Below are 26,623 nucleotides of genomic sequence, written 5' to 3'. Positions count from 1 at the left end.
AAACCGCAAAATCGAGTTTTCCCGCCAAAACCGCAAAATCATGTTCTACCAAAACCGAAAAATCGAGTTTTCTTGCCAAACCCGAAAAATCGAGTTTTTCCGCCAAAACCGTAAAATCGAGTTTTCCCGTCAAAATCGTAAAATCAAGTATTCCTTGCAAGATTGGAAAATCGAGTTTGTCTGTCAAAACCGCAAAATCGAGTTTTCTGCCAAAACTGTAAAATTTGTAGGCTTAGAGATTAAAAATATATTTTTTTCTTATATGGTCTATTATGAACTCCATGGCAGCTCATGTAAACATGGGTGTTAGTGGGTCTGGTCCTTAGTGGACATGGTTCCTAATGGACATGGTCATTCTTTGTGGATAAATGGATATGGACTAATGTACGTGGACTAACCCAGTTTACGTGGACTAACCCAGTTTACAGCTCTACGAACAAAAAGCCCAACGTAACCTTTCTCTTTCTCCATGGCGGTCATCTGCTTGAAACTCCGCCGGCTCTGACGTAATTGAGGTGTTACGTTTTCGTATTCATTGAAACCATTATTAAGATTCGCCTTTAACTCTCTTATTAAAACTCTTCCATGGAGTCGATTTAAGTTACCCTTTCATAATTTCCTTAATCTGTTCAATTATAAAAGGGTTGCATAAAACTCAGAATCTCACTCTTCACCAGATTTAACCCGTCTAATTCATTACACATACGGTAGTAAGGCAATCTGCATTTCTTGGAAGTATGAAATTTTTTAAACTTTTTACGTTCCCTGTCTGCCTGCTGAAGTAGGTTTGCCTTTTTTTAATCGAAGTTGTTCTGTAGTTATTTAGTTCTCTGATGCTCAATTAAACTTTTGTTTTGTTTTCTCCCGTTGAACCTCCATCTTCCTCAGGAGACGAAGAGTACAATAAGAATATGTGGGGCCATACATGGATGCCTACCCTTCTACGGTCTACTCAAACCAGGATGACCTCAGCAGATTCCATGTTTCATAGCAGAGAGGATATGGTGTAGCCTCAGAATATTTCCCAGAGAAAGAAAAGTATTTACGATCCAACTCATGGGGTTTGCCTTTGGAGAGCCCTGTAGCAAAAGTTTGTAGTGTTTTTTTTTTTTTTACGGTCTACTCAAACCAGGATGACCTCAGCAGATTCCATGTTTCATAGCAGAGAGGATATGGTGTAGCCTCAGAATATTTCCCGGAGAAAGAAAAGTATTTACGATCCAACTCATGGGGTTTGCCTTTGGAGAGCCCTGTAGCAAAAGTTTGTAGTTTTTTTTTTTTTAAAGCATCTGGGATATAACTGATCCATATTCAACTATATCTCATGGGTTAGCTCAAGTTTTGCATCAAAATGGGCTTTCTTATGTTTCTTGAGAAGCATCATGAGCTCCAGTTTTGAGGTTGCTGTTTTTTGTCTAATCTTTGACAAAGTCTTGTACTCATTTTTTTGTTTGTTTTTGCAGTCTTATGAAGAATACGTTGAAATCCACAGCAGGTGCATGAGACAACTTGGTCTTCCTGTCAGTATGTTTTAATCATCACTGTTAAACATCCACTCTTCTAAATGTATGGCTTGACCTGATGATGGGACTTTTGAGTCAACTTACTTTTCTTACAACGTTTGTAGGCTTTGTCATGTTTAATTATTTTTTTTGGGTTTTGTCATGTTCTATGTGATGTGATGCTTATAACTTCATAAGGATCATCATTGGCTGCTTCTTACTCAAGAAACCTTCTTTCTTTCTGTGCAGGTGATTCCACAATCACGTGCCTTCAAGTAAAACAGATGATGGGTAAGCTTATGATGATGGTTATACACGTAGGTGATATACATAGCCTAATACTTTATTGTCTTAGATTTAAACTTCTTTCATGGTCAAAGAAACGAAATCAATATATAACCACCTTATACACGCATCAACGGCTAAAACGTGCAGTGTTTTTAATGAGATATTGAAAACTCTTAAAAACCTATGGTCATGCTTCCACGAGGTTAATATGCAAAAGATTGCTCCAAAGAGTTACCAGCAAGCTGCTGGAGTAGTCTTCATTTCACGAAAGTTTTAGCTAACTTTTGCATCGACCAGGTACATGAAAATCTCTACGCTATATTTATGTTGGTTCCTGGTTATTACTTTTAAGAGCTATGCACATTCGTTTATATGGATGAATACCTAAAGTTGCAGCTTTAGAATATTTGTTCAATGAATCTTCTTCACTTTCCTGGCTCTGTCTCTTGCAGGACCTGGGAATCACCTTGGGCAGCAAACTCATGGCTTCTGGGCCAAGTCAGGGCTCTGTAGTAATACACTCAAAAATTGTTCCAACCAGTTAAATGTTTACGAGGACATGTTTTACAAGTTTGCATAGTGCATCATCACAACTGCTCCTTGATTCAACCCTCTATCTCAGTGTGTCTGAATTTTGAAACCAAAGAGGAAAAATGGTTTTTTGTTAATAATATTTTGAGGGTGTGTTTTTGTTGTCTAAATCTGGGAATCATCTGAAACTAATTGACAAATGGTTCTTCTATAGGGAAGTAGGAGATGAGAAATCCATCTTGGAGCTCGAGTTCTTGATCTGATTCTTTCGGATTGCTCATGTTAAATAATTGCTCCGGCAACTTCATAGTTGGACGGTTCCTCCAACATCATCGCTGCAGTTTCCACCGGTTCCATAATTGGTGTCTACAGCCCCTACGAGTCCAATGATATTTCCACTGTAAATGAACTACTCTCCCTTTCACCTTCCACATGGCCACTCAGAAAAGATACACAATGTTCATAATGTTGTTGATCTACTGCTGTATGTTCCTTGCAACTTTGGTCAGAAGAACAAATATGTATAGCAAACGCGTGACAACCTGGGCACAACTTGCTAGCAGCCGGCTACTGTATGTACTCGAGCTCAGTCATCTTTGTTCTTATTCTAGGGAAAGACGTCTGCAATGTACGGCGAGTTTGTCCTCACGCAAGAGAACATCTAGATCCCCAAAATCAGGAAAATATACTCTTTCAACGAAGGAAAGATGTGGTACGAGAGTCTGGAGGAAGTACATTGATGATCTCAAGGACCCTGGTCCAAGTGGGAAATCTTACTCGCTAAGGTACATTGGAAGTTTGGTCGTAAATTTTCACAGGTCTTTGTTGTACAGTGGGATTTACGGGTGCTGCCAAGAGCAGAAACGGAATGCATAAGCCCTTAGACTTCTATTGTAAGCCATTTTCTGACTACACGGTACCTCTCAAATTCCCAATAGATGCATGACTTATGCAAGTTCTGTTTTGTTATCTATGTCAATAAAGATATATCCGATATTTTACTATAGAGCCAAAACTAAGTTAAATTTATACAAAGCATAGTACTAGGTAAGGAGAAGTTACATGTCGTATTCCCAAGATTCATGATTTTAGTTCTGTAACTATTTTGTTTTTGCGAGAGCAATGCACTTACCCCGATTATAGTTTATAAAAAAAGAATCACATCTTATTACTATGCTTTTCCAAAATTTTAGTGAAGCCATAAAACCAAGCTAAAAGTTCGTTTAAAATTGATGAAGATAAAAACATAAGAATCCTGGACCAATTTATCACTGATTTTCAGCTACCATTTATCATCGACAATCAAGATAATTTTAAAGACTCTAAAAAAGGTATGAAATTTATATTAACATACCATGAAATATAACATCTCGACTCAACTGCTTATTCAAGAGACGACCCAATACATAATGAATTTATAAACAGCCGATGACAATAGATGACAATAACATAACTGATGATCTTCAAGTTATTCTTCCCATCACAGACTACAACCAAAACTATAAGACTTGACGTCAACCTTATCATCACCAGTTTTGAGAGAACCGACCTTATCATCACCAGTCTTGAGAGAACTAATAGGCCTCCAATTAAAGAAGAAAAAAACGATACCCGGTATGCTTCGGAAATTTCAACAATGGAACCTGTCTATGCTTTCTTACTTGCTGTCATACTTTCCATTGCCGCTGCATTGACCAATGGCTTCGTACAAACATAAGTTGTTCCATATGTAGGAAAAGTTATCTATAAATCAGCATTATTACAATTTATAAGAGGTTTCTTATGTTCCAATTTTCCGTTTCATTTGCATACTATTTTCGATTTTTGTTTTAATTTTTAAACAAAAAATATAAATGTTTTTTCTCATTCTCTGATGTGCTCTATCGCCAGAATTAGTTTCTCACCAAGAATCAAATAACACATATACAACTGAATTATGTTTGGTTACACACCTTTAAATTCAGATTATTCTCTAAAATAAAATTTCAATTGTTGTTCCTTTTATATATTGTCCATATGGTACTTAACAGTATATGCATGTTGTTTAAAGAAAACATATATTTTACTACTTAAACCATAAAACATATTCGATAACCACTACAAATAGATAAAAAAAATATCATTCTCTTTTAATATATTTTCATCTTCATTTGAAAAAAAAATATTTACTATGACCATATATAAATTATAACTTTTTAAGAATAAAACATACCACTAGTCATTTTATAAACCAACAGCTCAAAAAACACAACTCGATACAAAGTAACAAGATAAGCGAGAAAATCATAAAATGGCCCGCCACGGCCTAAAATATAAAACAGTTCACAACGACTTAAATCACAAAGAGGCCCTAAGAAGTTATGCTCTCTTTACTTGGAAAGGAATATGGAATAAAACAAGAAAATAAAACTTCCAAAGAGGATAAACGCGAATCATGGAATAAGGAAGAATCCGAGAAGAATCTAATCTATTAAAAAAAGTCTTATTTTTTATCTATCTTTAACAAGTCATACTAGAACAATTTAAAAAATTACTTAATATGACATATTTGATTATTTACATTAATAATAAACCAACTATAAATTTTAATTTTTACCAAAAAGAAAAAAACTATAAATTTGAATTTTTTTTTTTAACTATAACAAATTCTGTTGAGAAAGAACCTAACAAAATCCTACTAACATTTTAAATCATTTTATAAAATAACACTTAATTAATTTCGTAAATAGTAATATAATATTATAAATCAATAATCAAAATTTTATTATAAAACAAGAAAATAAAATTCTATACTATTTTTATATTTTTAAATATATTTTGTATTATATTAAAATAGAAGTGCTATATAAATTAAATATGGGTAAATTGATCTATTCTATTTTTAAAATACTTTCATTTAAATAAATTATCACTCATCATTAAAATGTGTTAAAATTCGTAAATTTTATTATTATTATTTTACAAAAATAAATTTATCAACATAAATTTATTAACATAGGTTAAAATTTTATATCTACATATTATCTTTTTATTTATTTTGATACTCTCAACAATATATTGTTTAAAATATTTTATATACAAAAATATAATAGTTTATAACTACCCTTTAGTTCATATACTATTTAAAATATGTTATTAGAAAACTATGAAATTTTAATAATTCATTTAAATATTAATGACAAATCAAATTTTAATTTTAATTATAAATTTCAAATTTATATTAATTATAAAAAATATGCTGAAAAATATATAAAAAATCTTACCAAAATAAAATTATTTATATAAAATAATGCATTAATTTAGTAACAAATTTTTTTGAAAATCATATAATCTTCCACCTCAAATATAGTTGTGTAATTTTCCAAACAATTTTTACAAAATACAAAATTTTATAAACTAAATATTCAAACTTAAAATGATAATTTTTCAAATTTTTCAAAAGATAAAATTATAGATAGTATAGAAAAACTTCTTGAAATGTAACACGAAAAAAAACAAACTATGTTGTAAAAGTTAAAGTAATCTAATATTTTGAAGTCTTAATTTAATAAAAAGAAAAAAAGAAAACTTAATATCATAACATCCAAAAAATATTATATCAATAAAATTTACTAAAATAATATGATAGATGCTACTATGTATACAATTTACTAAAATAATAGGTCTATATTCACAATATATAATACTAAAATTAAAATTATATACTTAAAACATTTATAATAATATCAAAAGTATATATTCATTAAATAAAATTAAATTAGGAAGTTGGCTGACTTAGAGAGAAATAAATAAAAAATTGTGGAGACAAGAGAACAAGGCCAAAAAATTACTTACGAGATGCGACTCACAAAGGGATATTTTTAGCTTAGGTGGTTAGTCTAGAGAACTTAGAGAGATCATTGCCTCTGCTTATTCAATTCCGTTGTAAACTCGCTTCCAGACGAATCTATTGTATGGTTCTGTCTATGGAACCTTCCTTCAGTTCGGAATTTGAGTCAACTTGTTTTTCAATTTACTTTTCTCTTAACGTATTTTTAGCGCCCATCTTTCTCGGACCTTGGGAAAATCAAGGTTTCATCCTACAATAGCAGAAAAGATCCCAATGCGCATTTGGAATCCTTCTGAGTCGTGATGGGGGGGCAGATAAAAAAAAGAACACGAAAAATGCTGGCCATTGTCTCCTTATCGTCAAAAATCTCCAAGAAGCAACGCTCGTCTAAAACAAAATTCCATCTACAGATTTCGACAACTTTCCTCAGAGTTCTCAAACAATCCTCCATGTTCATGGATAGGGAAGCGTCTGATATCGATCTATGTGACTAAGCACAAGTGCCAACCAAGTCTCTACATAGCTTCATTATAAGATTCAAAGTTGTAGTGTCAAGATTCAATGGTATTAGTGACAAAGTATCCTTAGACATGCTGAAGAAAGTACTCTAGTACGAATCTAAGATTAGGAAGGTTGCGCTCAAACATTCCCTCTATTTGAGAGGTGAAACGTGTCCGGTGTTCAAACCGGTACTACTCTCCTCCTTAATGGAGCGAATCTTGAAAAGCTCACAGGCTTTAGCCTTGCGAACCATTCAATGGTTCTAGGGTTAAAGAAAGCTGATTCCGAATTTGCTCTCCTCCAAATCTCTAGATTGAAGTCTCGAGAACTGGATTTCTTTAGTTGAAGATGTGGTGGCTGCTTGTATTTTGTCTACAGCTTCAGGCAGTGGTTATAGATCTCTGAACGTGTTCTTAGATGCTCGTGACCTTGCCTCCCTTTTTATTTCACATGAATTGCTACACTGCTGTGTGTTTCCTCTGATCATGTCAAGTTGCATTCTTTTCTATGTTGTAGTTTCAATGTGGTTGTCTCTTAACTTCTATGCTATCGGTTTCTGGAACAATTTCTCCTTGATGGAGTGTAACTACCTTTAATTTTTAATGAAATTGTTTGCACAAAAAAGAATGGCGCTTTTCACGAGAAAACAAAACACAAATTGGTAGAGTTACCAACCTTAGCATCTCCGACAGCATTTTATCCCTTTATTTTTTAAAGAGTTTTGCGTTCTAACAGTTCTTTATCCCTTTATTTTTTAAAAGAGTGAACAGTACACCTCCAAATATAAAGAGTCACTATTCAGACTCTTTAAACATTATTCACTATTCATTTTGGTCCTTACAATTATATATGTCTCACATTTGCATGATAACTTTTTATATATCATATTTTAATACTTATCATTATAGTATTTTAAAACTATTTCAATTAAAAATACATTATTAATATTTTTTTATACTATTTATAGTTATATTTGACTACATATTATTATATTTTTTCAAAAATATTTTATTTTAATACCTATTAAATAATATGTTTTATTGATTTTTGAAAGTTTAATGATTATATTTTAGTTTTTGTACTATCGAGGACTAAAATATAATATAACTAAAATTTAAAGAAAATATACAAAGGACCACTGTCGAAGAACCACCTGTTTATCCCTTTATTTTACGTAGGTCCCTCCTCTAAAATAAAGAGAGATGCTGCTAGAGAACATCGCCTGTTGAGCAAAAGAGAAAAACGGAGAGAAACATAGCTGAAGTAGGCTGTAAACTTCGGGTTCTCTTTCAATCAACAGAGATTGTGAAGGAATCCAATGGGCAATCATTTTCTCACTTTGTCTCTGCTCCTGGTGATTGTCTGCGTTTGCGTTTCCATCATCACCACTAAGCTAAACCCTAAAGAAGCAATCGTATCTCCCTCCGATTCAAATCCCATTGAAATTCACGGAGTCAAGATCCTGCGACAACCTTCCGATTCCAAACTTGCTCAACTAGGCGTCTCCTCTTGGCCCAAGTCGGTTCCTTTCTTTAACCCTTCTGATTAGTTATGTCTGAAAGACAGAAACTTTATGTTTAAGTTACTCACAAAAGAACCAATGAAGATTCTCTTTTAATTTTTATTGTTGGTGAACTGAGCAGGTGGGAAGGTGGTCCAAGCAAGTTTCCATGGACGTTTAAGAAGACAGAGACAATGTATTTCGTGGAAGGGAAGATCAAAGTGAATGTAGACGGATACGACAGAGAAGAAGATGTCTTTGAGATAGGGAAAGGAAATGTAGTTGTTTTCCCTAAAGATATGAAAGTTGTTTGGGAGATTACTGAAGCTGTCAAGAAACGTTATAGCTTAGAGGATTAGTTAAAGATAACTTGTGCCATATTCGTGTGAGTTTGTTGTATGTCTGGTTTCTAGTTTGGATCTAGCTTTATCTATGGCGTTGCAATGTAGATGAAGATTGTGTTTTATCTCCTTCTTGTTCTGAAAAGCTTGATCTTTATATTTATTACCCATCTGAACCGGAAAGCAAACCGGGAAATCATTTAGGAAGTTGTTTCCATTTTCAATTAAAAACATCAGAGCATTACATGGCAGAACTGAAGAACACTTCCACAGGTCACAAACGTATCTCATTTACTTTGCAAAGCTAAACACTAGGCTAGGTAGGACCTTCCAGACTCCTAAATCTTTGGTACACGTATGAGTAATTGAATAAACTATAGAATTATCTATCAAGAAAGTATTTGAATTAAACAATACTTGTAGAATAACGTTTTTTGTCTTAGAAGTGAAGTATTTATAGAATTTTTAAATAAAAAACTGTAGATGTATTTATGCAAGTTTTATAAGTTGCAGATGTTTGAGCCTACGCATCCTCCGGTCATTTAATAAGAATCAAGATCAATCACACACAATAAATAATAAAATGCTATACAATATGGATGGTATTTTTAACAGTCAAAGAATGGACTGAGTTTAACTGGATTTTAGGGACTTCGTTAATCCTTATCCCCACTTTACATGCCTTCTGTTGTGCATTCTCCAGCTTAATAAAGAGAGGCTTCTTTTGTTTTTGTGTGTTTAACATTTCATCAAAAGATGGCTACTCCACTGATTGTTTCCTTTGGCGAAATGCTTATCGACTTTGTCCCTGACACTTCTGGTGTTTCCTTGGCTGAGTCCACCGGTTTTCTTAAAGCCCCTGGTGGTGCTCCGGCTAATGTTGCATGTGCCATCTCCAAGCTCGGTGGCAAATCCGCTTTCATTGGCAAGGTTTGTAAAGGACTGGCCCTGAGATTTTTTTGGATGTAGGCAAGTTAATAAAATTTCAATAAAATATTTATTTTACTGGGGGTTTATGTCTTTATAATTTTTTTCTAAAATTTTGAGAGTCAAAGGCCAATGTTTAGTTAGGCTTTGTCCAGAACCGGCCATGCATATGTATATTTACTTACGTGTTATTAGAATAATCTTTGCTTGTCCGATCTTGATATTTTTCAGTTTGGTGATGATGAGTTTGGACACATGCTTGTCAACATATTGAAGAAGAACGGTGTGAACAGCGAAGGAGTTTGCTTTGACACCCATGCAAGGACTGCTTTGGCCTTTGTGACACTAAAGAAGAACGGCGAGAGAGAGTTCATGTTTTACAGGAACCCAAGTGCGGATATGCTTTTGAAAGAATCTGAACTCAACAAGGATCTCATCAAGAAAGCCAAGATTTTCCACTACGGTTCCATTAGCTTGATCTCTGAGCCATGTAGAGCGGCTCACATGGCTGCTATGAAAACCGCCAAGGACGCAGGAGTTCTACTCTCTTACGACCCTAATGTTCGGTTGCCTCTTTGGTCTTCCACTGAGGCTGCCATAGAAGGCATCAAAAGCATCTGGAATGAGGCTGATATTATCAAGGTACCTTGTGTTTGTGTATTCATGATAATTCTTGTTTGAAATGATCTTAGTATCGAATAATCACGTGTGTAGGTAAGCGATGATGAGGTAACATTCCTCACTAGGGGAGATGCAGAGAAGGATGATGTTGTTTTGTCTCTAATGCATGACAAGCTCAAGCTGCTTATTGTAACTGATGGAGAAAAAGGTTGCAGATACTACACAAAGGTTAAAAAAAAGGAATCAAATGAGACACCATAATGCCTTTTTGGTGATCTGAATAGAGTTTTTTCGGTTTTCAAATATGCAGAAATTCAAAGGGAGAGTGCCTGGATACTCTGTGAAAACAGTTGATACAACTGGAGCTGGTGATTCTTTTGTTGGTGCATTTCTTGTCTCTTTGGGGAAAGATGGCTCCATACTCGATGTAAGTAATACCTCGGAACATTTTTCAGGTCTTTGATTAGGCATATGGATTGAGTTTTGGTGTCTGTGTGATAAATGTTACAGGATGAAGGGAAGCTAAAGGAGGCTCTAGCATTTGCAAATGCATGTGGAGCTGTGTGTACAACTCAGAAAGGAGCTATTCCAGCACTTCCAACTCCATCTGATGCTCAGCAGCTCATGAAATCCTAGTCCAAATAATTTTACTTTTTGTTGTTTCTCAAATGGTACTCATGCTTCTTCTTTTTTCTTCAATTTTGTATTGACTCTAGTCTGCTTTTTTTTCTCAGTTATCTGAATAAGTTAGTGTTAATTTGCCTGCCTAAATTGATTCTAGTAGTGAATTGATAAATGGATACTGTTCTTTTTGTATGTTGTGATTCAGTTTCTGAATCTGAAGCACAGGTTTTATTGTAAAACATTGATCTAATGCTTCATATTTTATGAGTCCTGTTCTTTAACAAATGATCAAGTGACTCTACACTCCATTGATTTTAGATCACTGTTCTCATGCTGTTCTTTTGCAAGATTATTTTAGTAATTTTGTTGTAGTTTAAATATTTGGAGTGTTGTCATTGGGATGAGGCAGGTGGCAGAACAATTTTGGAATACTAAAAAACTTGGATATTTTTTAAAAAAACTTGAATATTTTATTGCATATATAAAAAGAGCTTACAAAGCTTTTGGTACATCTGTTGCAAGATTACATCCCATTTATCTCACACGATACGAAACTCAAGTTATTGGATTTTGTAGAACTCTTCACACTCAAAGGTAGAAGATAGATAGATTATTCAATCACAGCTCTTTGGATTCAGAGGAGCTGATCTTTGCAGTTTGGTCTTCTTCAGCTGCAATGTTAACAACTCTAGGACCCTTGACCTTTTCAGGAGCAAGCTTTGTAAGGTTAATAGTGAGCACACCATTCTCAAGCTTGGCCTTGACAGATTCCATATCAACATTATCAGGTAGCTTGAACTGTCTCCAAAACTTTCCATACGATCTCTCAACTCTGTGCCACTGATCTCCTTTCTTCTCTTCCTCTCTTTTCCTCTCTCCACTGACTGAGAGGACTCGATTCTCCTCCACCTCTATCTTCACTTCATCCTTTTTCAGACCGGGCACATCCAGCATGATCTCATGTCCTTCTGCTGTCTCTTTCCAGTCAACTCTCGCTGGAGACAGAGCCACACTCTGGTCCCTCTCGAGTCCTAGTGGGATTCTCTCCAAGATCTTGAACGGATCAGGAAACCTGTCTAGCCAGAGATCGGATAGCAAGCTTCCTGGAGTGTCTACTGGAGAAGACAGAGACCCTTCACTTGGTTTGATGTTTCCAAGTATCAGAGCTCCTACTAAGAGGCTTAACAGAGGGAAGTATGGCAAGTGCTTCATCGTGGTTTGTAAAAGGTTGAAACCAAAGTGGTAAGCTTTCTTTAAGTTCACTTTAGATTAATTGCTTGTTTGTCTCTATGATGGTGATCCTCAACTCACTGCTGCTGTATATATACACATTTTATGAAGAGTGCAGTAGGTTCTTGAAAGATCTTTTGGTAGAAAAATTTGGATTGTTCTAGCTTTCTCGACTTCGTCACTAAATTATGGTATTACACGTTGCTGTGTCTTCGAGGGTCTTCTCTCATTTTCCAGACACTTCATTTAACAACTAACAACTATGGAAAGAAAATTGGACTGGCCCATAACAACAGTTTCTACGCAGGCCTATTTTTAAGCGGCCCATTTATATTAATGTTTTTGATCAATCCAGATATAAAAGAATGTTGATGTCTTAGAGCTTTGGCTGATGCATGGGAAAGTGATAGGGAGAGTGAGCTTCTGATATAACACACTTCATGTGATTGCCTATGGCTATTAACTGTATCCCAAAATACTTGTTTTGCATAATGTGGTCCTCTCATTATTTTTGGATAGCCATGGTCGTGTACTAAGAGAAACTCGTTGTTTTGTCTGTCAATTTATGTGTCAAATGTAAGCAAGTAGTACGCAAGCTACCGAAAAATCTTGTCACGGGGGTTTTGGTAGCAGAACATTACTGATTTAAATTCCACCCACAAAGTTAGTCTAAGCTGATCACTTGCATTATAAATTGCTGAAATATGAATTCAAGAGGTCTATGTGTTTTTGGTTTGACGTGAGTTTCATGCTCATCCCGAACCAGAAATCAACCCAAATAACCATAAAAAAATATTTAATTATTACAAATATCGGTCAAAATTCCAATTATTTATTATTCCATCGTAACAATCTATATATGTTTCTTCTTCTTTTATTTGATTAGATACAAACATGTGTTTTCAGATTTTTTTTTCTTTTTCTTTTACAAACAATAGATTACACAACATGATGGAAACAAAAAGAGTATCATCGCCTAAAATGGATATTGACCACAGAAGGAGGCATGAAAAGTGTTTGTTGAATAGAAATGGCAAGTGGTAAATGTGGATGGAAGAGGAATGAACATATCTTTTTGCTCCGACCATCTGCACTTCCACACTCTGGTCCTGTCCCATTTCATAGACAACAGTTACGATCATGTTTGTGTTTGGTTCGGTTAAAGTTATCTCAATATCTAAACAACTAAACTAACCTGGTTTTATCTTGAATTTCAACGTTTCCGGTTTCCTTCGAGATATAAACTTGATTGGGTTGTCCGAGGATTGCCTATGCCTATCTGCTGCGGAAATTAACTGTAACAAAATCCGAAAATTAAGTTAACCGGCTATGATTCCAATTTTGATATTGAAAAAGAGTAAAGGTTTATTTGGTTACCTTTTCATCAAACCGGAAGAGAGATTGGTCGAAGTATGGGGAAGGACTCTGTGACTGACAACTGAAAGGCAATGAGACCAACATCTTCTTCACAAACTGTGTATAACATTTGATCAGATTCAACTCTCATTGGTCGAGATAAATTACTTACAAACGGAGATGCTACAAAAGATGTACTAACCTGAGAAAAACTGTTTGATTTGTTCTTCAAGTACTTTAGTTGTTCAAGAGCGTGGACACTATTAGAATGCGAGGTTACAAAGTTCATGAAGGGCGAACTACTTGATACTGTAAAGTGATCACTGAACTGCTCAAATAGCTGGTAAAGATCTTCTGCTGAGTTCTGCATATAGATCAATGTCCTAAGTCAATTTATAAGTAATAGCAATTTTCCACAAATTACAAAATCACATCCATTTACCTGATAGAATGCTACAATGTCAGTTGTTTCCATATTATAGACCGCGAAGAAAGCTGGAAGATGATCAGCATTTCTTCCCACCTGAGATTATCCATCAACACCACAAATCTATTCAGTCGAATTGTCAACTCTTAAAACGGTCAATATCAGTTCAATTCAACATAAAATCTGTATTACAGAGAGCTCACCCCACCATCTACACTGCCAAATTTGATCAAGAGGTGATGTCGATCCAAGAACTGAACCTGAGCATCAAGAACAGCCACAAAGTTAGTCGCTTTTCTTCGTCAAATGGTAAACGCTTGAAACAAACTCCAATACGTACGTAGCATGAACACATAAATTACCTTCCAGATAATCAAGTCCACATAATCCTGGAAATGGAAATAGAACTTCTTCTTCAGGCTTTGAACTCTCTGCCAAAATCAAAACGTGTCTCTTCGATCAGTTCAATCCAACATGCAGTTGACTGATAAAGGTAGATAATGGTACATCAACTAAGTCCCTAAGAACCTTAACCCTCCGTTATCTAGTCTACCAAAGTAAAACAGTCTTGGAACAAATCAAGAGCAAACAAACCATCGTGTTATCCGGTTCTTCATTCCAAATCTCTCTGAAGATGAAGGAAAGTAGCCGTTGCTTGATGCCACTAAGAAACGAATTATCAGCATTTGGTTGGGTATGGCGCAACCCATTCTCCCCATCATCTTCCCTGTCCTGCTGCTTATTCTTATCTTGAGTCGTGGTCATCATCATCGCCTACACAGAAACCTTAAACAATCTCAAGTACCATTTCTTTTAAGTGAGAAGGAGACTGTCTGTAACTTTTGCTTAACCTGAGAATTAGAATTGAGGAAAAGCTCATCGTCTTCACGACAAAAGTAGCCAATGGCACGAGCATCAACGAGATGACCCGAATCCCTAATCTGAAGAAGATGAATCTTCTGATACCGCAACGAGAGAATCGCGACAAGGTCATCGTACATGAAAACGCCCATGTTATAAGCCAAATTAACGAAATCGTGAAGAAAAACCCTCTCATCTAACACCACACCATCGTCCAATCGAAGCAACACGAAGGTGATCTTATCGATCGAAGGAACGCCGGGAACGGCGCCGGGGGAAGGAGCGGAGTCGTGGATCTGAGCGGTGGAGGTGGCGAAGAGGCCGAATCGTCGGGAGGGGAAGTAGAGGAAGAAGTCTTTGCAGATGAGCTCGTTAGCGGAGGCGAGGTTGACGGAGTAGAGCTGGGTGAAGAAGCTGTCGAAGCGGGAGGCGCGGCGGGGGAGGGGAGGGAGCGTGTCGTCGGAGTCGGAGGTGTAAGTGAGCCACGAGGGGCGGTAGACGACGAGCTCTTGGTGGTTGCGGCTGAAGCTGATGAGGAAGAGTCCGTCTTCGGTGAATTTGCGGAAGCAGTGATCGGGGCACTCGACATCGTAGAGTGTGTGGCTTGGGACTAGGTTCTCGTAGAATTTTCTAGCTCGATTCACCTGAAGAAGAGATTAAGAGAAAAGTGAGATTACTCAAAGAGTGAGATAGAGAGAGAGGGTTTGACTGACGGAAGCGCCGGGAGGAGATGAGCGAATCTGACGTTCGAAAACCCTACACGTGACGTTACCGCTTGAGAACATTCCACGCAGTGACGACGAAAAGCTTTTTAGTTATGTGGTTTTACTGGTAACTGGTGAATCGGTGTTGGAGGAGACGATGGGAGATGGAATATATCTTCTCACGATTTTTTTTTTTTATTTTAATATTTCTCGATCTACTAAGATCAATTATGGGCTTTCTATTGGTCTTTAAAATGGGCTGATTGTTGTATGCTGCCCAATGGTATTTACCCTAACCTTTTTTCTGATGCGGGAGCAAAAGCTCAAAAGGTACTCAAGGGAGATGCAACTGATCAGCATTCGATGTGTGTCACTGTGACATAAGTCTGAGCGTTCGGATATAAGCAGTGCTCGGGTATCTACAATTTAGGCCAGCTTCTGTTTGATTCAGTTGATAAAACATAGATCAAGCTTCTGTTAAAAGTTTGGGTTTGATTCAGTTCGGTTTAATAATTTAGGAAATTTGGAAAAGAGATCCGATCCTGTAGTTTTTGGGACTTTTAAAATGTTAGATAGTTCATTTAGTTTTTGAATATTTTATATAAAAATATTAAAGTAATTTGGTTTTTATGGATAAAAATATTCAGTTGCTAAATACTCTCTCCTTTTCAAAATAGACGATGTTTTGGAGAGTTTAAAATGTTTCAAAATACTTGATGTTTTGATATCTTATATTAGTTTTAGTTTTACAGAAAACTGTGTCCCCAATGATGTTTTATAGTTGTTTTTATGATTGGCTGAATTAGTTTTATTTTATATTTTTAATATTACTTTTTAGAAAAAAGAGTATGCCTTAATTCTCGTGTATTCACCTAAAACATCAAGTATTTTGAAACAGAGGGAGTAGTATTTTTAGATATTTGGTTATTTCAGACTTAATGAGAACTGATATATAAATGGTACTTCATATATTCATATAGCCATTCCTTCAGGTAGGCATGATCTATATGTTTGTTTCTTTATGTTGACAACTTGTGAAAAATCAGAGGTGCTAATGTTAATTGTAGTTTGGTTTGCAAATGACACAGCCTTGTTGGCCATGAAGACTCATGGTCTTCCTTTGGTTCAGTGGGTTTGTGCAGAGAAGCTTATTCTGTTAAATCCTCAAGGTATAACTTCGATTACTACTTTGATACACATGTGCCTCTTAAAGGTATGCATTCTAATTCACTTTGTATCCATTTTGGCGTGAATCATAGTAAGTATTGGAACTATAAGCATGAAAAAGGTTCATCTTATTATAAACTCTCTTTATCGTTGAATGCAATGATGATCGTATCTTTCCATACTTATTATCCTTCAAGTACTGAATACCAATATACCAAAACAGAATGAAATATACGTTTGATTCTATATTCAATTGAAGTTGCTATTAGTAACGTGCCAAGATTCACGATTTTGATGTGAACTATCTGTTACACGTTGACACATCACAACTTAGCAGATGGCTATAATTGGTCAGTTGAATCTGGCTGTACAAGTTGGAAGATGATTGAGCTCGTTACTCCAACAGTTTAATCATATAAAGATGGTCATTACCATAACATAGTTGAACCTGTACAAAACTGTACAAAGCATTGAGTAAAGCATTCACATTAGCCATAAGTAGAACTTGAGCCTTAGTCTTCACATACATACATTCAACAATAGTACTTAACAAGACTGTAAAAGAATCTATTCAACTTCGACTTTATTTTCCAATCACGAACGTGTGCACTTGATGCCCTCACAAATAGCCAACCAGACACAAAACAGAGTCAAGCAAATAGCAGCATCGATAGCAAGAACAATCTGAACAAGGCGCCGCCATTTCCATTCAAAGCTATGAGAACCAGAACGTCCTCTTCTCGGTACACACTCCTTCTGCGAGGATGTCTCTGCTGCAGACGAAGCTTCGCAACGATCGGCTCTATCATTAGAGTTCCTGTGTTCGTCAAGCTCAGCGCCTCTAACCGAGACGACATGATCTTTCCCTCGCTTCTTCTCTTGCTTGCTTGACCTCCCCAAAAGCGGAGCTTTAGTAGAACTCACACCTTCGCTCTGTTCAGCGAGGTTACTATTACTCGTCTTCAGCTCGTTGTTAGCAGTCTCAGCAGCAACACGCTCAAGCGAAGCTATGAGTTTGGAAACAACATCATCAACATTGATAGAACCAATAGCCGCAGTGAAGCTTCCTCTACAGTTCTTCCTCGCAGCTTTCTTGAACTCGTCTCTCAGATGCTCAAGAAACTTGAGAACGCTGACTTTCCCTAAAGCCTCATCAACGATGGCGAAATACACAAACCCATCTCCAATTAGAAACCCAAACCTCCTCTTACCTATGGATTCGAAGTACCAAGCGTGAAAAGGCGGAGTCTTTTCCAAACACAGACCCGCGAGGCTCTCGTTGCTCTGATCTCCTCCGTTGTAAGCGTATAGAATCTGATTGTCTCTGGAGACGCAACAGTAGTGAACCGTGTTCTTGATTAAACCCATTCAGGAAATCAAATTGAGACAGAAGAGGAAAGAGGAGAGGTCTGAGATTAGGGCAAAGAAGAAGAGGGAGATTGCGATGAAGAGGTCGGAGAAGAAGTCGAAGAGAAGGAGAAAGTACCAACAGAATCCTTCGGCGATGTATTCAAAATCGAGGATGAAATCTATCATCCCTCTCTCTAGGGTTAGGGGTCATGTGTGTGGAGAAAAGAAACAAAAGGGGCTCGAGCTTTTGGAATGTGTCTTGTCTTCGCGAAGAAATAAGGAAAAGGAAAAAGTCAGAACCGGAGGACCAATCAAGAGGACGTGCGTGGTCCACAACGTAAATGACCTAAACAGACAGAGAAAGAATCAAAGAATAATAGTTTGGGATTTGTCCAGTTTAACTGCGTTTAATGTTGAGAGATACGCTTGGCCAAGTTTGAGAAAGGATAGTGGATAATTGTTGTTACCTAAATTACTTTTGCCCCTTATCGAGAAAATCAGAACAAAAATGTGCAATTGGAATGGGAGATTCTTATCGTTCGCAGGCCGACTTCAGTTAATCAACTCTGTGATTATGAGTCTTACTAACTTCTGAATGTCTGCTTTCGGATTACCAAAACAATGCTTGGGTGAAATTGAAAGTTTATGCTCAGCTTCAGCTTTCCTTTGGTCTGGGCCTGAAATGAGTACAAAAAAGGCTAAAGTTGCTTGGAGTGAAGTATGTAAACAGAAGTCTGAAAGTGGTTTGGGGATACGATCTTTGAGAGAATTGAATGAAGTAACTTGTCTAAAACTTATATGGAGGCTTATTTCTGGACAGAAATCACTATGGATAAAATGGATTCAAATTTATCTGATCCGTAAAGGTTCATTTTGGTCCATAAGAGAAAGGATCTTGGATGTGGAAGAAAATCCTTAAAGCAAGGGCAGTTGCTAAGGGTTTTCACCGAGTAGATGTCAAGAATGGAGAGGCTACTTCTTTATGGAATGACCATTGGAGTAAAATGGGAAGATTAATTGATGTGTTGGGAGCTAGAGGCAAAATTGACTTGGGTATATCTGAGAATGCAACAGTTGCTGAGGCTATCTCCAATCGCAGAAGAAGATGTCACCGCCTAGCTATTCTGAACCATATTGAAGATGAAATAGAGAGGCTGAGAAATGAGAATTATCAGATGGAGGATATAGCCCTATGGAGAAGTAAGGAAGAGATGTATAAAATGGCATTTTCTACTAAGAATACTTGGCTTCAAATCAGGACAATATATGTAACTCAAAGATGGAGTAATGGCGTCTGGTTCAAGCATGCTACTCCTAAGTACACTTTTCATACATGGACAACAATGAGAAACAGACTATCAGCTTGTGACAGGATGCTCAAGTGGAATCAAAACATTGATCCTACTTGTATCATTTGTCAACAGTCTATGGAGACGCGAAATCACTTGTTCTTCTCTTGTTCATACTCAAGTCAAGTCTGGAGGAAGCTGGTAATAGGGTTACTTCAGTCGAGTTATACAGAAAACTGGGAAGAAATTGTCAACCTCACACTTGATAGTAGAATGGAGAGAGTACGACTATTCTTGCTGAGATACACCTTTCAAGCTGCTGGTCATACACTGTGGTAGGAAAGAAATAGGAGAAGGCATGGAGAGAAGCAACATCCATCTAATCTGCTGGTGAAAATAATTGATAAGACTGTGAGAAATAGACTCTCAACCATAAGGCGCCAAGGTGATTACAAGATGGAGGAGGGCCTTAGAATATGGTTTGGAACTAGATGATTTGTAAATAGAAGTTTCTATTCTTCGATCTTTCTATTTCATTGATGGTAAGCATAGTCTTTTGAATAAAATTTAACATTTATTAAAAAAAAAAAAAAATTTGCTTTTGCCGAAACCTCCTCTTACATCCCTTGGTCTGAAAGACATTTCCCGTTGCTCATTTTGCACATGTTTCATAAAACTAATGGGCCTTGGTGGGCCCATGATTGATAAGCCCATAACAATTTCCTTATAACAAGGTGTCACCTTCCTATTGAATTGTGACCGAAACAAATAAAAAAAAAAGGAACTGGAGAAAAGCTAATTGCAGAGTGGGAACGGAAACTGAAAGATCTGGGAGATCAGTTCAATTTGATTTTGATCTATTGTGAAATCCCGCAGAGGTGAAGCTTCCAGCGATGGATTCTTCTTCAAATTTGAATCCCCTTCGCGAGGATATCTCCGACGAAGAACCAGCTCCGGCGTCCGTCTTCGCCACTCGTCCTCTCCGTCCTCCTTCTACGTGAGTCAACCGTCGCTTTTTTTTTTTCTAGTTTCTCCTTCCAAACGCGTCTCCTGTATTTGGTGATCTCGACTTGACTGATGACAGTGAACTGTTTGCATTTACAGGAGTTCTTCGGAGAAATATTCGCCTGTAGAATGGACAAGCTACTTTGACAAAGAAGACGACGTGTCAATCCCTGGATCCAACGATGTAACGTTAAACGAATGATCTCAAGTTTTCAGAAAGAAAAAATAAAACGGTTTTAGTTTTTATGTTGTTGTTGTTGTTGTTGTCTGTTTCTGATGAAACGTGTCTATTATAGGTATTTCACGTATATATGGCAGGAACAGAAGGACCTCTTGTCTTTTGTCTCCATGGAGGTGGCTTCTCTGGGTGAGCCCTTCAGTTTTAAAGATCGAATCTTGGTTGCTCTTGAGTTTGATGAGTTATGTTTACTTTTGAGATAGACAAGCACAATACATTGTAATAGTTTCATTTGTGTTTTTTTTTTTGTCAGGCTCTCGTTTTCTATAGTGGCAAGTAAGATCAAGGAGAAAGCACGTGTGGTTGCGATGGACTTGAGAGGACACGGTAAATCTGTTTCAGAAGATGAACTGGACTTATCGCTCGAGGTGTGGTTTTTCAAATCGATTATATATTAGCTTGTCTCTGAGAAGTGAGACTGATGTATTTAGATGTGGACATGCAGACAATGAGCAGTGATGTTGTGGCTGTGATTAAGGAATTGTGTGGAGATTCTCCTCCAGCTATTGTGCTAGTTGGTCACAGGTTTGTTTTCTTTTATTTTTTCTATCTATTTGTCATATCGGTATGTTGTTCTCTGTGTTGAACTTTAAATGAATGGTCAATAAAGCGAGTACATCAATGCTTTTCTAGTGCACCAGTAAACATATCTTCATAGTTGTGACGTATATAACAATGCTTAAGATGATGCATATGTGCAATTATCACTTAGTGCTAGATGGATTCTGTATAATAAACAATCACTTGTACTAGGTATTATCAACTGTTCAATAATTAGGTAATACTAAATCTATGTATAAATCTTATTGAATATACGATTAGGGACTTCAATTCTTTAGTATGAAAGATTGATGGGTTCGCTTCAGTACAGGGTTGTAGTGATAGACGCATGCATATACTTGTAGATGTTGTAATTAGTTTTCGTGAATTGGTTTCATTCTATCAACATACAGCATGGGAGGTTCGGTCGCTGTTCAAGTTGCTGCAAACAAAACATTGCCTAGCTTGGCTGGGCTTGTCGTTGTGGATGTTGTTGAGGTTTGCTTTCTTATAGAAAAGTCTTTATCTGTTTCTCATTTGTTATGCACTCTCGTGAGATGAACTGATCAAAGTACTTTTGTTGCAGGGTACTGCTGTTGCCTCTTTGATTCACATGCAGAAGATTCTTTCAAACAGAATGCAACATTTTCCCAGCATCCAAAAAGCAGTAAGCAACTTTGAAACGCATAGTTATATATATATAAGCTGCAAACAAGAAATCACTTTGCTTTAGTAAGCTTTATTGGGTCTGCCATCTCTAAAATAATGCACAATCATTATGTAGATTGAGTACAGCGTTAGAGGAGGGTCATTAAGGAACATTGATTCCGCTCGCGTCTCCATCCCCACAACTCTCAAATACGATGATTCAAAACACTGGTGAGTTATCTCTGTTGCGAACATGACTAGATGTATTCAATATTTGCTTCCTAGTGAGTTGAAATGTGAACCTTTTTCCAGCTATACTTACCGTACACGTCTAGAGCAAACAGAGCAATACTGGAAAGGCTGGTATGAACCTCTTTTACCTCTTGTTTTAGATCATTAAGTGCACATAGCTCTAAGCACAACACAGACAATAGTCTACGGATGTTGGCACACAGAAACCAATCGCAAGACGGAGAGTATATGAACAATATTAGTTGCCTTGCAGGTACGAAGGTCTCTCAGAGAAGTTCTTGTCATCTCCTGTTCCAAAACTCTTGCTATTAGCTGGAACTGATAGATTGGACCGGTATATTCGTATTCTTCCCCCTTAACTCGGGCTCACGTCTCAACTTCAGTTTATTTGAAATATATGGCGCATTGTAATAACGATGTTGATAAACTGGACTAGGACCCTCACAATTGGTCAAATGCAAGGAAAGTTTCAGATGATTGTGGTCAAACACACCGGACATGCCATACAGGTAACAAACGCGATTGGATAATCTTTAAGTGTGAATATTTTGTTTCGAGATAATGAATTTGTGTGGATGTAAATGAATGCAGGAAGATGTACCAGAGGAGTTTGCGAATCTAGTTGTGAATTTCATATCACGTAACAGAATCGGACCTCATGGTGTTGAGGTTTGTGTTGTATCACTCACTCTCTGTTTGCAAGTTTAGTCTTTAGAAGTCTCATAAGATAATATCCCTTTTTCTACAGATGCCAGGAACATGGAAGCCTTCACAGCCCAAGACTTGAATCAGAGACATCGTATGGTTTTCACTTGTTTTGCTTGTCGGCTTCTGAATAAAAACAATTAACAACTCTAGCTCGTGTTACAAGAAACTAGACGAAAACGAAAGTACAAATAATAAAGAGAATCACTTGCAACACTTTTCCATCATTCATTTTAGTGCCCCAACACAAACCTAAAATATTTGCTTGGACTAATAAAATCAGTTTCTTGTTTCGGTCTGGTTAAGAAAATAGAGCTATAACACCATGGTAGCCGTTTACCTGAAAAAACGAACTGGATCGGGCTGAGTCCATCATTTTACCCTTTTAGGTTTTTTTGGTTTTATACTCGAGTGATTTTTTTGGTTTTATGCTCGCGTGGATCACTCGGATCGAGTCCGGGTCTTACAAAGATCCAGTAGAGTATCCAAATAACCCTGAAAGTTTTGTATATATTAGATATTGTTTAGGTGTTTTTGATATTTCAAATATTTTGGGTTTGTGTTTCTGGATATAGTTTTGTGTTTTTCAGGTAAAAAAATCAGATTTTTAGATATAATTCTTCATACTTTTGGTATCAGAGTATTTTTTGAATATATATATTTTTGGATTTCTCTCACGTATTTAGATTTTTTTTAGGGTTTTCAGATACAGTTCGTATATTAAATACCCTGAATATGTATCAAGAGCTTCTAAACATTGAAACCTAAATCTATTCAAAATTGAACCAAATATACATATATCTATATAAGTCTAGATTTTCTAAACCTAAAAGACACAGATCCAATGAGAACCAACTCGAAAACTCAAATGCCTATAGACATCCTCACACTCAAAAAACTTCGCACAGCCCTCTGGACTTCCTTGTGCTATATACAGAGCCAACTGATTTTTTTTTTTAACAATTGGAACTAATTTATTACTTTGATTGTAAGTAGATTACATGAATACATATACAACAATGAGAAACAACAAATATATAATTAAAAAGATGAAAGAGGTTCCTGCGAACTTGAAATCTTCGTCGCATGTTGAGTACCAAATTTCTTTGTCGTATTACATTAGTCTTATTCCAGTTTAAAACTACATATATTCTTCGGTTTTGAATCCAATGTATTGATTCAACAGTAAGATATAGAAATTGAATTACCAATTTTCAACGATATTGTCATACAATAAAAAAAAATGAATATTGCTGCTTCTTGGGTGATGCATTGTGATTTCAAACAAATATTTTGATACCAAATATATTGTATCAATATATAAGTTTTGAAAAAATATTGATTGGCCGACATCATCCTTCTTCCTCTTGTCTTTATATCTTCTTTTTATGTCGAATCCATGGTAGTTTCATTGGTGGCCGAAGTTTATTTGTTTCAAAAATCCCAGATCCCTTATATAATAATCCCAAATCCAACTGATTGTTTGAGAAAATATTTTTGATTATATCAAAACCATTTTTACTGCATTTCGCTTCTTTTTTGAGAATTTTTTTAACATTTGTTGGTACTATTGTTCATGTTTATTTCCATTAAATGTACATTTTCACAAATACATTTTTCATTAAAAAAGCAAAAGATTTTAATACTTTTATTTTTTATATATATAATAAATAATTATTTAATAATTTTACTAAATATAATATTATCTCGGTTCCACGAAAATAATAGCTATGAAATTTTTATTTTATTTTTTTTTGAAAAAAGGCTTTCATATTTAATGCATAGGAATAAAAATGTTTACAAACCCCAAGACTAGTTTTAAGTCGGACCAAGTCCGGTTAGAACCCATAAAAAGTGAACTTTAGTTGAAACAGAAGTTTGAGAAGCCTTGAAGGCCTCAAGCCCAGGTGTAGGAGTGAATTGAACCGGGAGGAGAGACCAAGTTAGAGCCAGATGATTTCATCCTAGTGAGCGGTTTGTCTTTGAGTAGAGCGATCATTTGGTTGAGAGTACCTCCGCATGACCTAAGTGGTTGCAATCGAAGTCTTGTCGCCAGTTGAGTCCATAGATCGAAGCTGAAGGGACAGTCCTTATAAAGGTGATCTCGCGATTCGTTCGCGCCATTACAGAGTAGACAGAGAGGGTCCACTTGCAGTCTCCATCTAAGTAGTTTATCCCTAGTCGGGATTCTATCTTGTACAACCAACCAGAGATGGAAGTTATGCCTCGGGACTCCTCGCTTTGTCCACACTACTGCTTCCCACGACACTTTAGGCAGAGTCGGCCTTAGGTAAGTGTAGACCTCTCCAGTGCTGTCTCTTGATGTCTGAGCTCCGCCTAGCTCCCACTCATAATTGTCTTCTTCTTCTGTCAGGTCGATCGTGGTTAAGAATGTTTGCAGCTGCAGCTGCTCTTCTGATCGCGCAGGAGGAAGCCGCCATCTTCCATTATTAACCAGAGAACCAACCATTGCTTTTAGTGAGATACCAAGACAAGAGTTAGAACCATTAAGATAGTTGTAGAGGCTCCCCAATGGGGTCCAGTTATCAAACCAGAATCGTGTAGAGAGGCCATTCTGGATACGCACTTTAATGAGAGGAAAAACAGTATCCTTCGGTTTGGGGAGTTTGTTTGCTAACCAGGAGAAGGAAGCACTAGGCTTTGTTGTCCAGTAATTTGAGAGACTTCCCTTGAGCACTACTTCTTTAAACCACACCACCCAGACCGAACCACTTCTAAAGAATAGCAGCCACAGGAGTCACATTGTGCAGGCTTTGTTCCATGTCTGAAGATCTTTTATCCCCAGTCCTCCTTGCTCCCTCGGCAAGACCACAGTTTCCCAGCTCACTCTTGCTGAGTTCCTCATCTCCACATCGCCTTACCAGAGGAACACACTACAAAGGGAATTGATCTTGGTGATGCACGTTTTTGGGACGATAAACGACGAACACCAAAAGGTTGTAATCCCAGCTATGACTGTTTTTATAAGAAGAAGGCGCCCAGCAAAGGAAAGGGTTTTAACTTACCATGACTAGAACTTTGCCTTTATCTGCTGTAGTAATGGTTCAGCAGTGGTCAAATAGAGTTTCTTTGAGTTCAGAGGAACACCTAGGTATCTAAATGGTAGAGATCCTAAGTTCATTCCAGTGGTGGCCTGTATCATCTCCAGTTCTGTCTCCTCAAGGCCCGATCCTGATGAAATTTTTATTTGTTTCACAAAGATGAAAATTTTGTGTGTTTTAATGTATTTTTTCGTGCATGTAATGTTACTATATAACTCGTTTACCTATTTTTAGTAGCCATATTTAAAAATTATTATATAATATTTTTTGTAAATTATGTATTGACATATGATTATTTTCGATACTGTGTGGAAATTGTGAAAATAACATCTTCGTATAACATATGGATGTATGTATCAAACTCTACAATGGAGAACAATTTTGTATTTTATTTAATAAAAACATAGTATTTTTATGAGAATTTTTTAATTTAAAACATTGTCAGATAAATGATGTATACAAAACCGGCATAAAATTGACATTTTCGGAAGCAAAGCTGACAAGAACACAGTTTTTCAGGAAACTAAGACCAAACCAAAGTTAAAATTGAAAACATACCATTGTCAACACCAAACTGTTTAATCAAAACAAAACAAAAAACGCAGTAAAACGAAATCAAGCCGAGATGAAGAAACTCTGTGTAAAAAAAAAAAAAAAAAAAGCTGAGATGAAGAAATATTATGAAGACCAACAAAATGAAGACCAACAAGGCAACAAAACCTATATAAATCAAGAAGACGAACACAAATCATAGATGTCCGGACCCAACTAGTTTGGTAAATACAGTTAAAACTTTTGATATGATCAACGTGGAGAGCATTTTACTAAAAATATTAAATAACCATCCGAAAATATAAAATATGTTACGAACTTATTCTTCCAAGATAATCACAATTAATCGGTGCATCTAAAAGAAGAAATCAAACTTTGATTTGATGAATCATGCATATTTTACAATATCTTTTTGGTATATGATCTAGAATGTTGCTTTTTTTTTTCAGCAACTAAAACAGACTCATATAGACTCTGCGAACTATCCCAGTAGCTTTGCATCCATATGACGACAAACGATGATTGTTTCCTTGCATTGCGTGCGAGACTATCCACCTTTAAGTTTTGTGTCT

At 36.4% G+C, this 26,623-nt stretch overlaps 7 protein-coding genes across 7 annotated transcripts; 4 read left to right on the top strand and 3 right to left on the bottom strand.

Annotated features, from left to right (window-relative positions):
- The first annotated feature begins 7,837 nt into the window (after positions 1–7,837).
- On the top strand, positions 7,838–8,656 carry LOC106331906. Its single transcript, XM_013770343.1, has 2 exons — positions 7,838–8,169; positions 8,295–8,656. Exons 1-2 carry the CDS (start codon positions 7,970–7,972, stop codon positions 8,509–8,511), a joined length of 417 nt encoding a protein of 138 aa, XP_013625797.1. The 5' UTR covers positions 7,838–7,969; the 3' UTR covers positions 8,512–8,656.
- Positions 8,657–9,235: 579 nt separating this feature from the next.
- On the top strand, positions 9,236–10,798 carry LOC106333191 (probable fructokinase-5). The gene is made up of 5 exons (XM_013771669.1): positions 9,236–9,423; positions 9,652–10,062; positions 10,135–10,269; positions 10,352–10,468; positions 10,552–10,798. Exons 1-5 carry the CDS (start codon positions 9,250–9,252, stop codon positions 10,675–10,677), a joined length of 963 nt encoding a protein of 320 aa, XP_013627123.1. The 5' UTR covers positions 9,236–9,249; the 3' UTR covers positions 10,678–10,798.
- A 314-nt stretch (positions 10,799–11,112) lies between these two features.
- On the bottom strand, positions 11,113–11,972 carry LOC106332165 (22.0 kDa heat shock protein). The gene has a single exon (XM_013770632.1). The coding sequence runs from the start codon at positions 11,875–11,877 to the stop codon at positions 11,284–11,286; it is 594 nt and encodes a 197-aa protein (XP_013626086.1). The 5' UTR covers positions 11,878–11,972; the 3' UTR covers positions 11,113–11,283.
- Positions 11,973–12,709: 737 nt separating this feature from the next.
- LOC106328172 (light-mediated development protein DET1) lies at positions 12,710–15,408 on the bottom strand. Its single transcript, XM_013766557.1, has 10 exons — positions 15,253–15,408; positions 14,530–15,183; positions 14,273–14,452; positions 14,041–14,109; positions 13,882–13,938; positions 13,694–13,774; positions 13,454–13,615; positions 13,273–13,368; positions 13,091–13,190; positions 12,710–13,004 (listed from the first exon to the last, which is right to left on the bottom strand). The coding sequence occupies exons 1-10, from the start codon at positions 15,322–15,324 to the stop codon at positions 12,865–12,867; spliced, it is 1,611 nt and encodes a 536-aa protein (XP_013622011.1). The 5' UTR covers positions 15,325–15,408; the 3' UTR covers positions 12,710–12,864.
- A 1,472-nt stretch (positions 15,409–16,880) lies between these two features.
- Positions 16,881–18,069, bottom strand: LOC106329042 (probable VAMP-like protein At1g33475). Its single transcript, XM_013767611.1, has one exon. The coding sequence runs from the start codon at positions 17,776–17,778 to the stop codon at positions 17,005–17,007; it is 774 nt and encodes a 257-aa protein (XP_013623065.1). The 5' UTR covers positions 17,779–18,069; the 3' UTR covers positions 16,881–17,004.
- A 590-nt stretch (positions 18,070–18,659) lies between these two features.
- On the top strand, positions 18,660–19,388 carry LOC106330029. Its single transcript, XM_013768596.1, has one exon. It carries the CDS (start codon positions 18,660–18,662, stop codon positions 19,386–19,388), a length of 729 nt encoding a protein of 242 aa, XP_013624050.1.
- A 429-nt stretch (positions 19,389–19,817) lies between these two features.
- LOC106331585 (protein phosphatase methylesterase 1) lies at positions 19,818–22,664 on the top strand. Its single transcript, XM_013769972.1, has 13 exons — positions 19,818–20,046; positions 20,154–20,238; positions 20,351–20,421; positions 20,546–20,660; positions 20,738–20,817; positions 21,246–21,330; positions 21,419–21,499; positions 21,617–21,711; positions 21,793–21,843; positions 21,986–22,066; positions 22,169–22,241; positions 22,324–22,401; positions 22,481–22,664. The coding sequence occupies exons 1-13, from the start codon at positions 19,943–19,945 to the stop codon at positions 22,517–22,519; spliced, it is 1,038 nt and encodes a 345-aa protein (XP_013625426.1). The 5' UTR covers positions 19,818–19,942; the 3' UTR covers positions 22,520–22,664.
- The last annotated feature ends 3,959 nt before the right edge of the window (positions 22,665–26,623 follow it).

This window comes from Brassica oleracea, chromosome C3, assembly GCF_000695525.1.
Source record: "Brassica oleracea var. oleracea cultivar TO1000 chromosome C3, BOL, whole genome shotgun sequence".
NCBI lineage: Eukaryota > Viridiplantae > Streptophyta > Magnoliopsida > Brassicales > Brassicaceae > Brassica > Brassica oleracea.
Note: the sequence above shows the minus strand (reverse complement) of the source record. Positions and strands in the feature narration are given on the sequence as shown.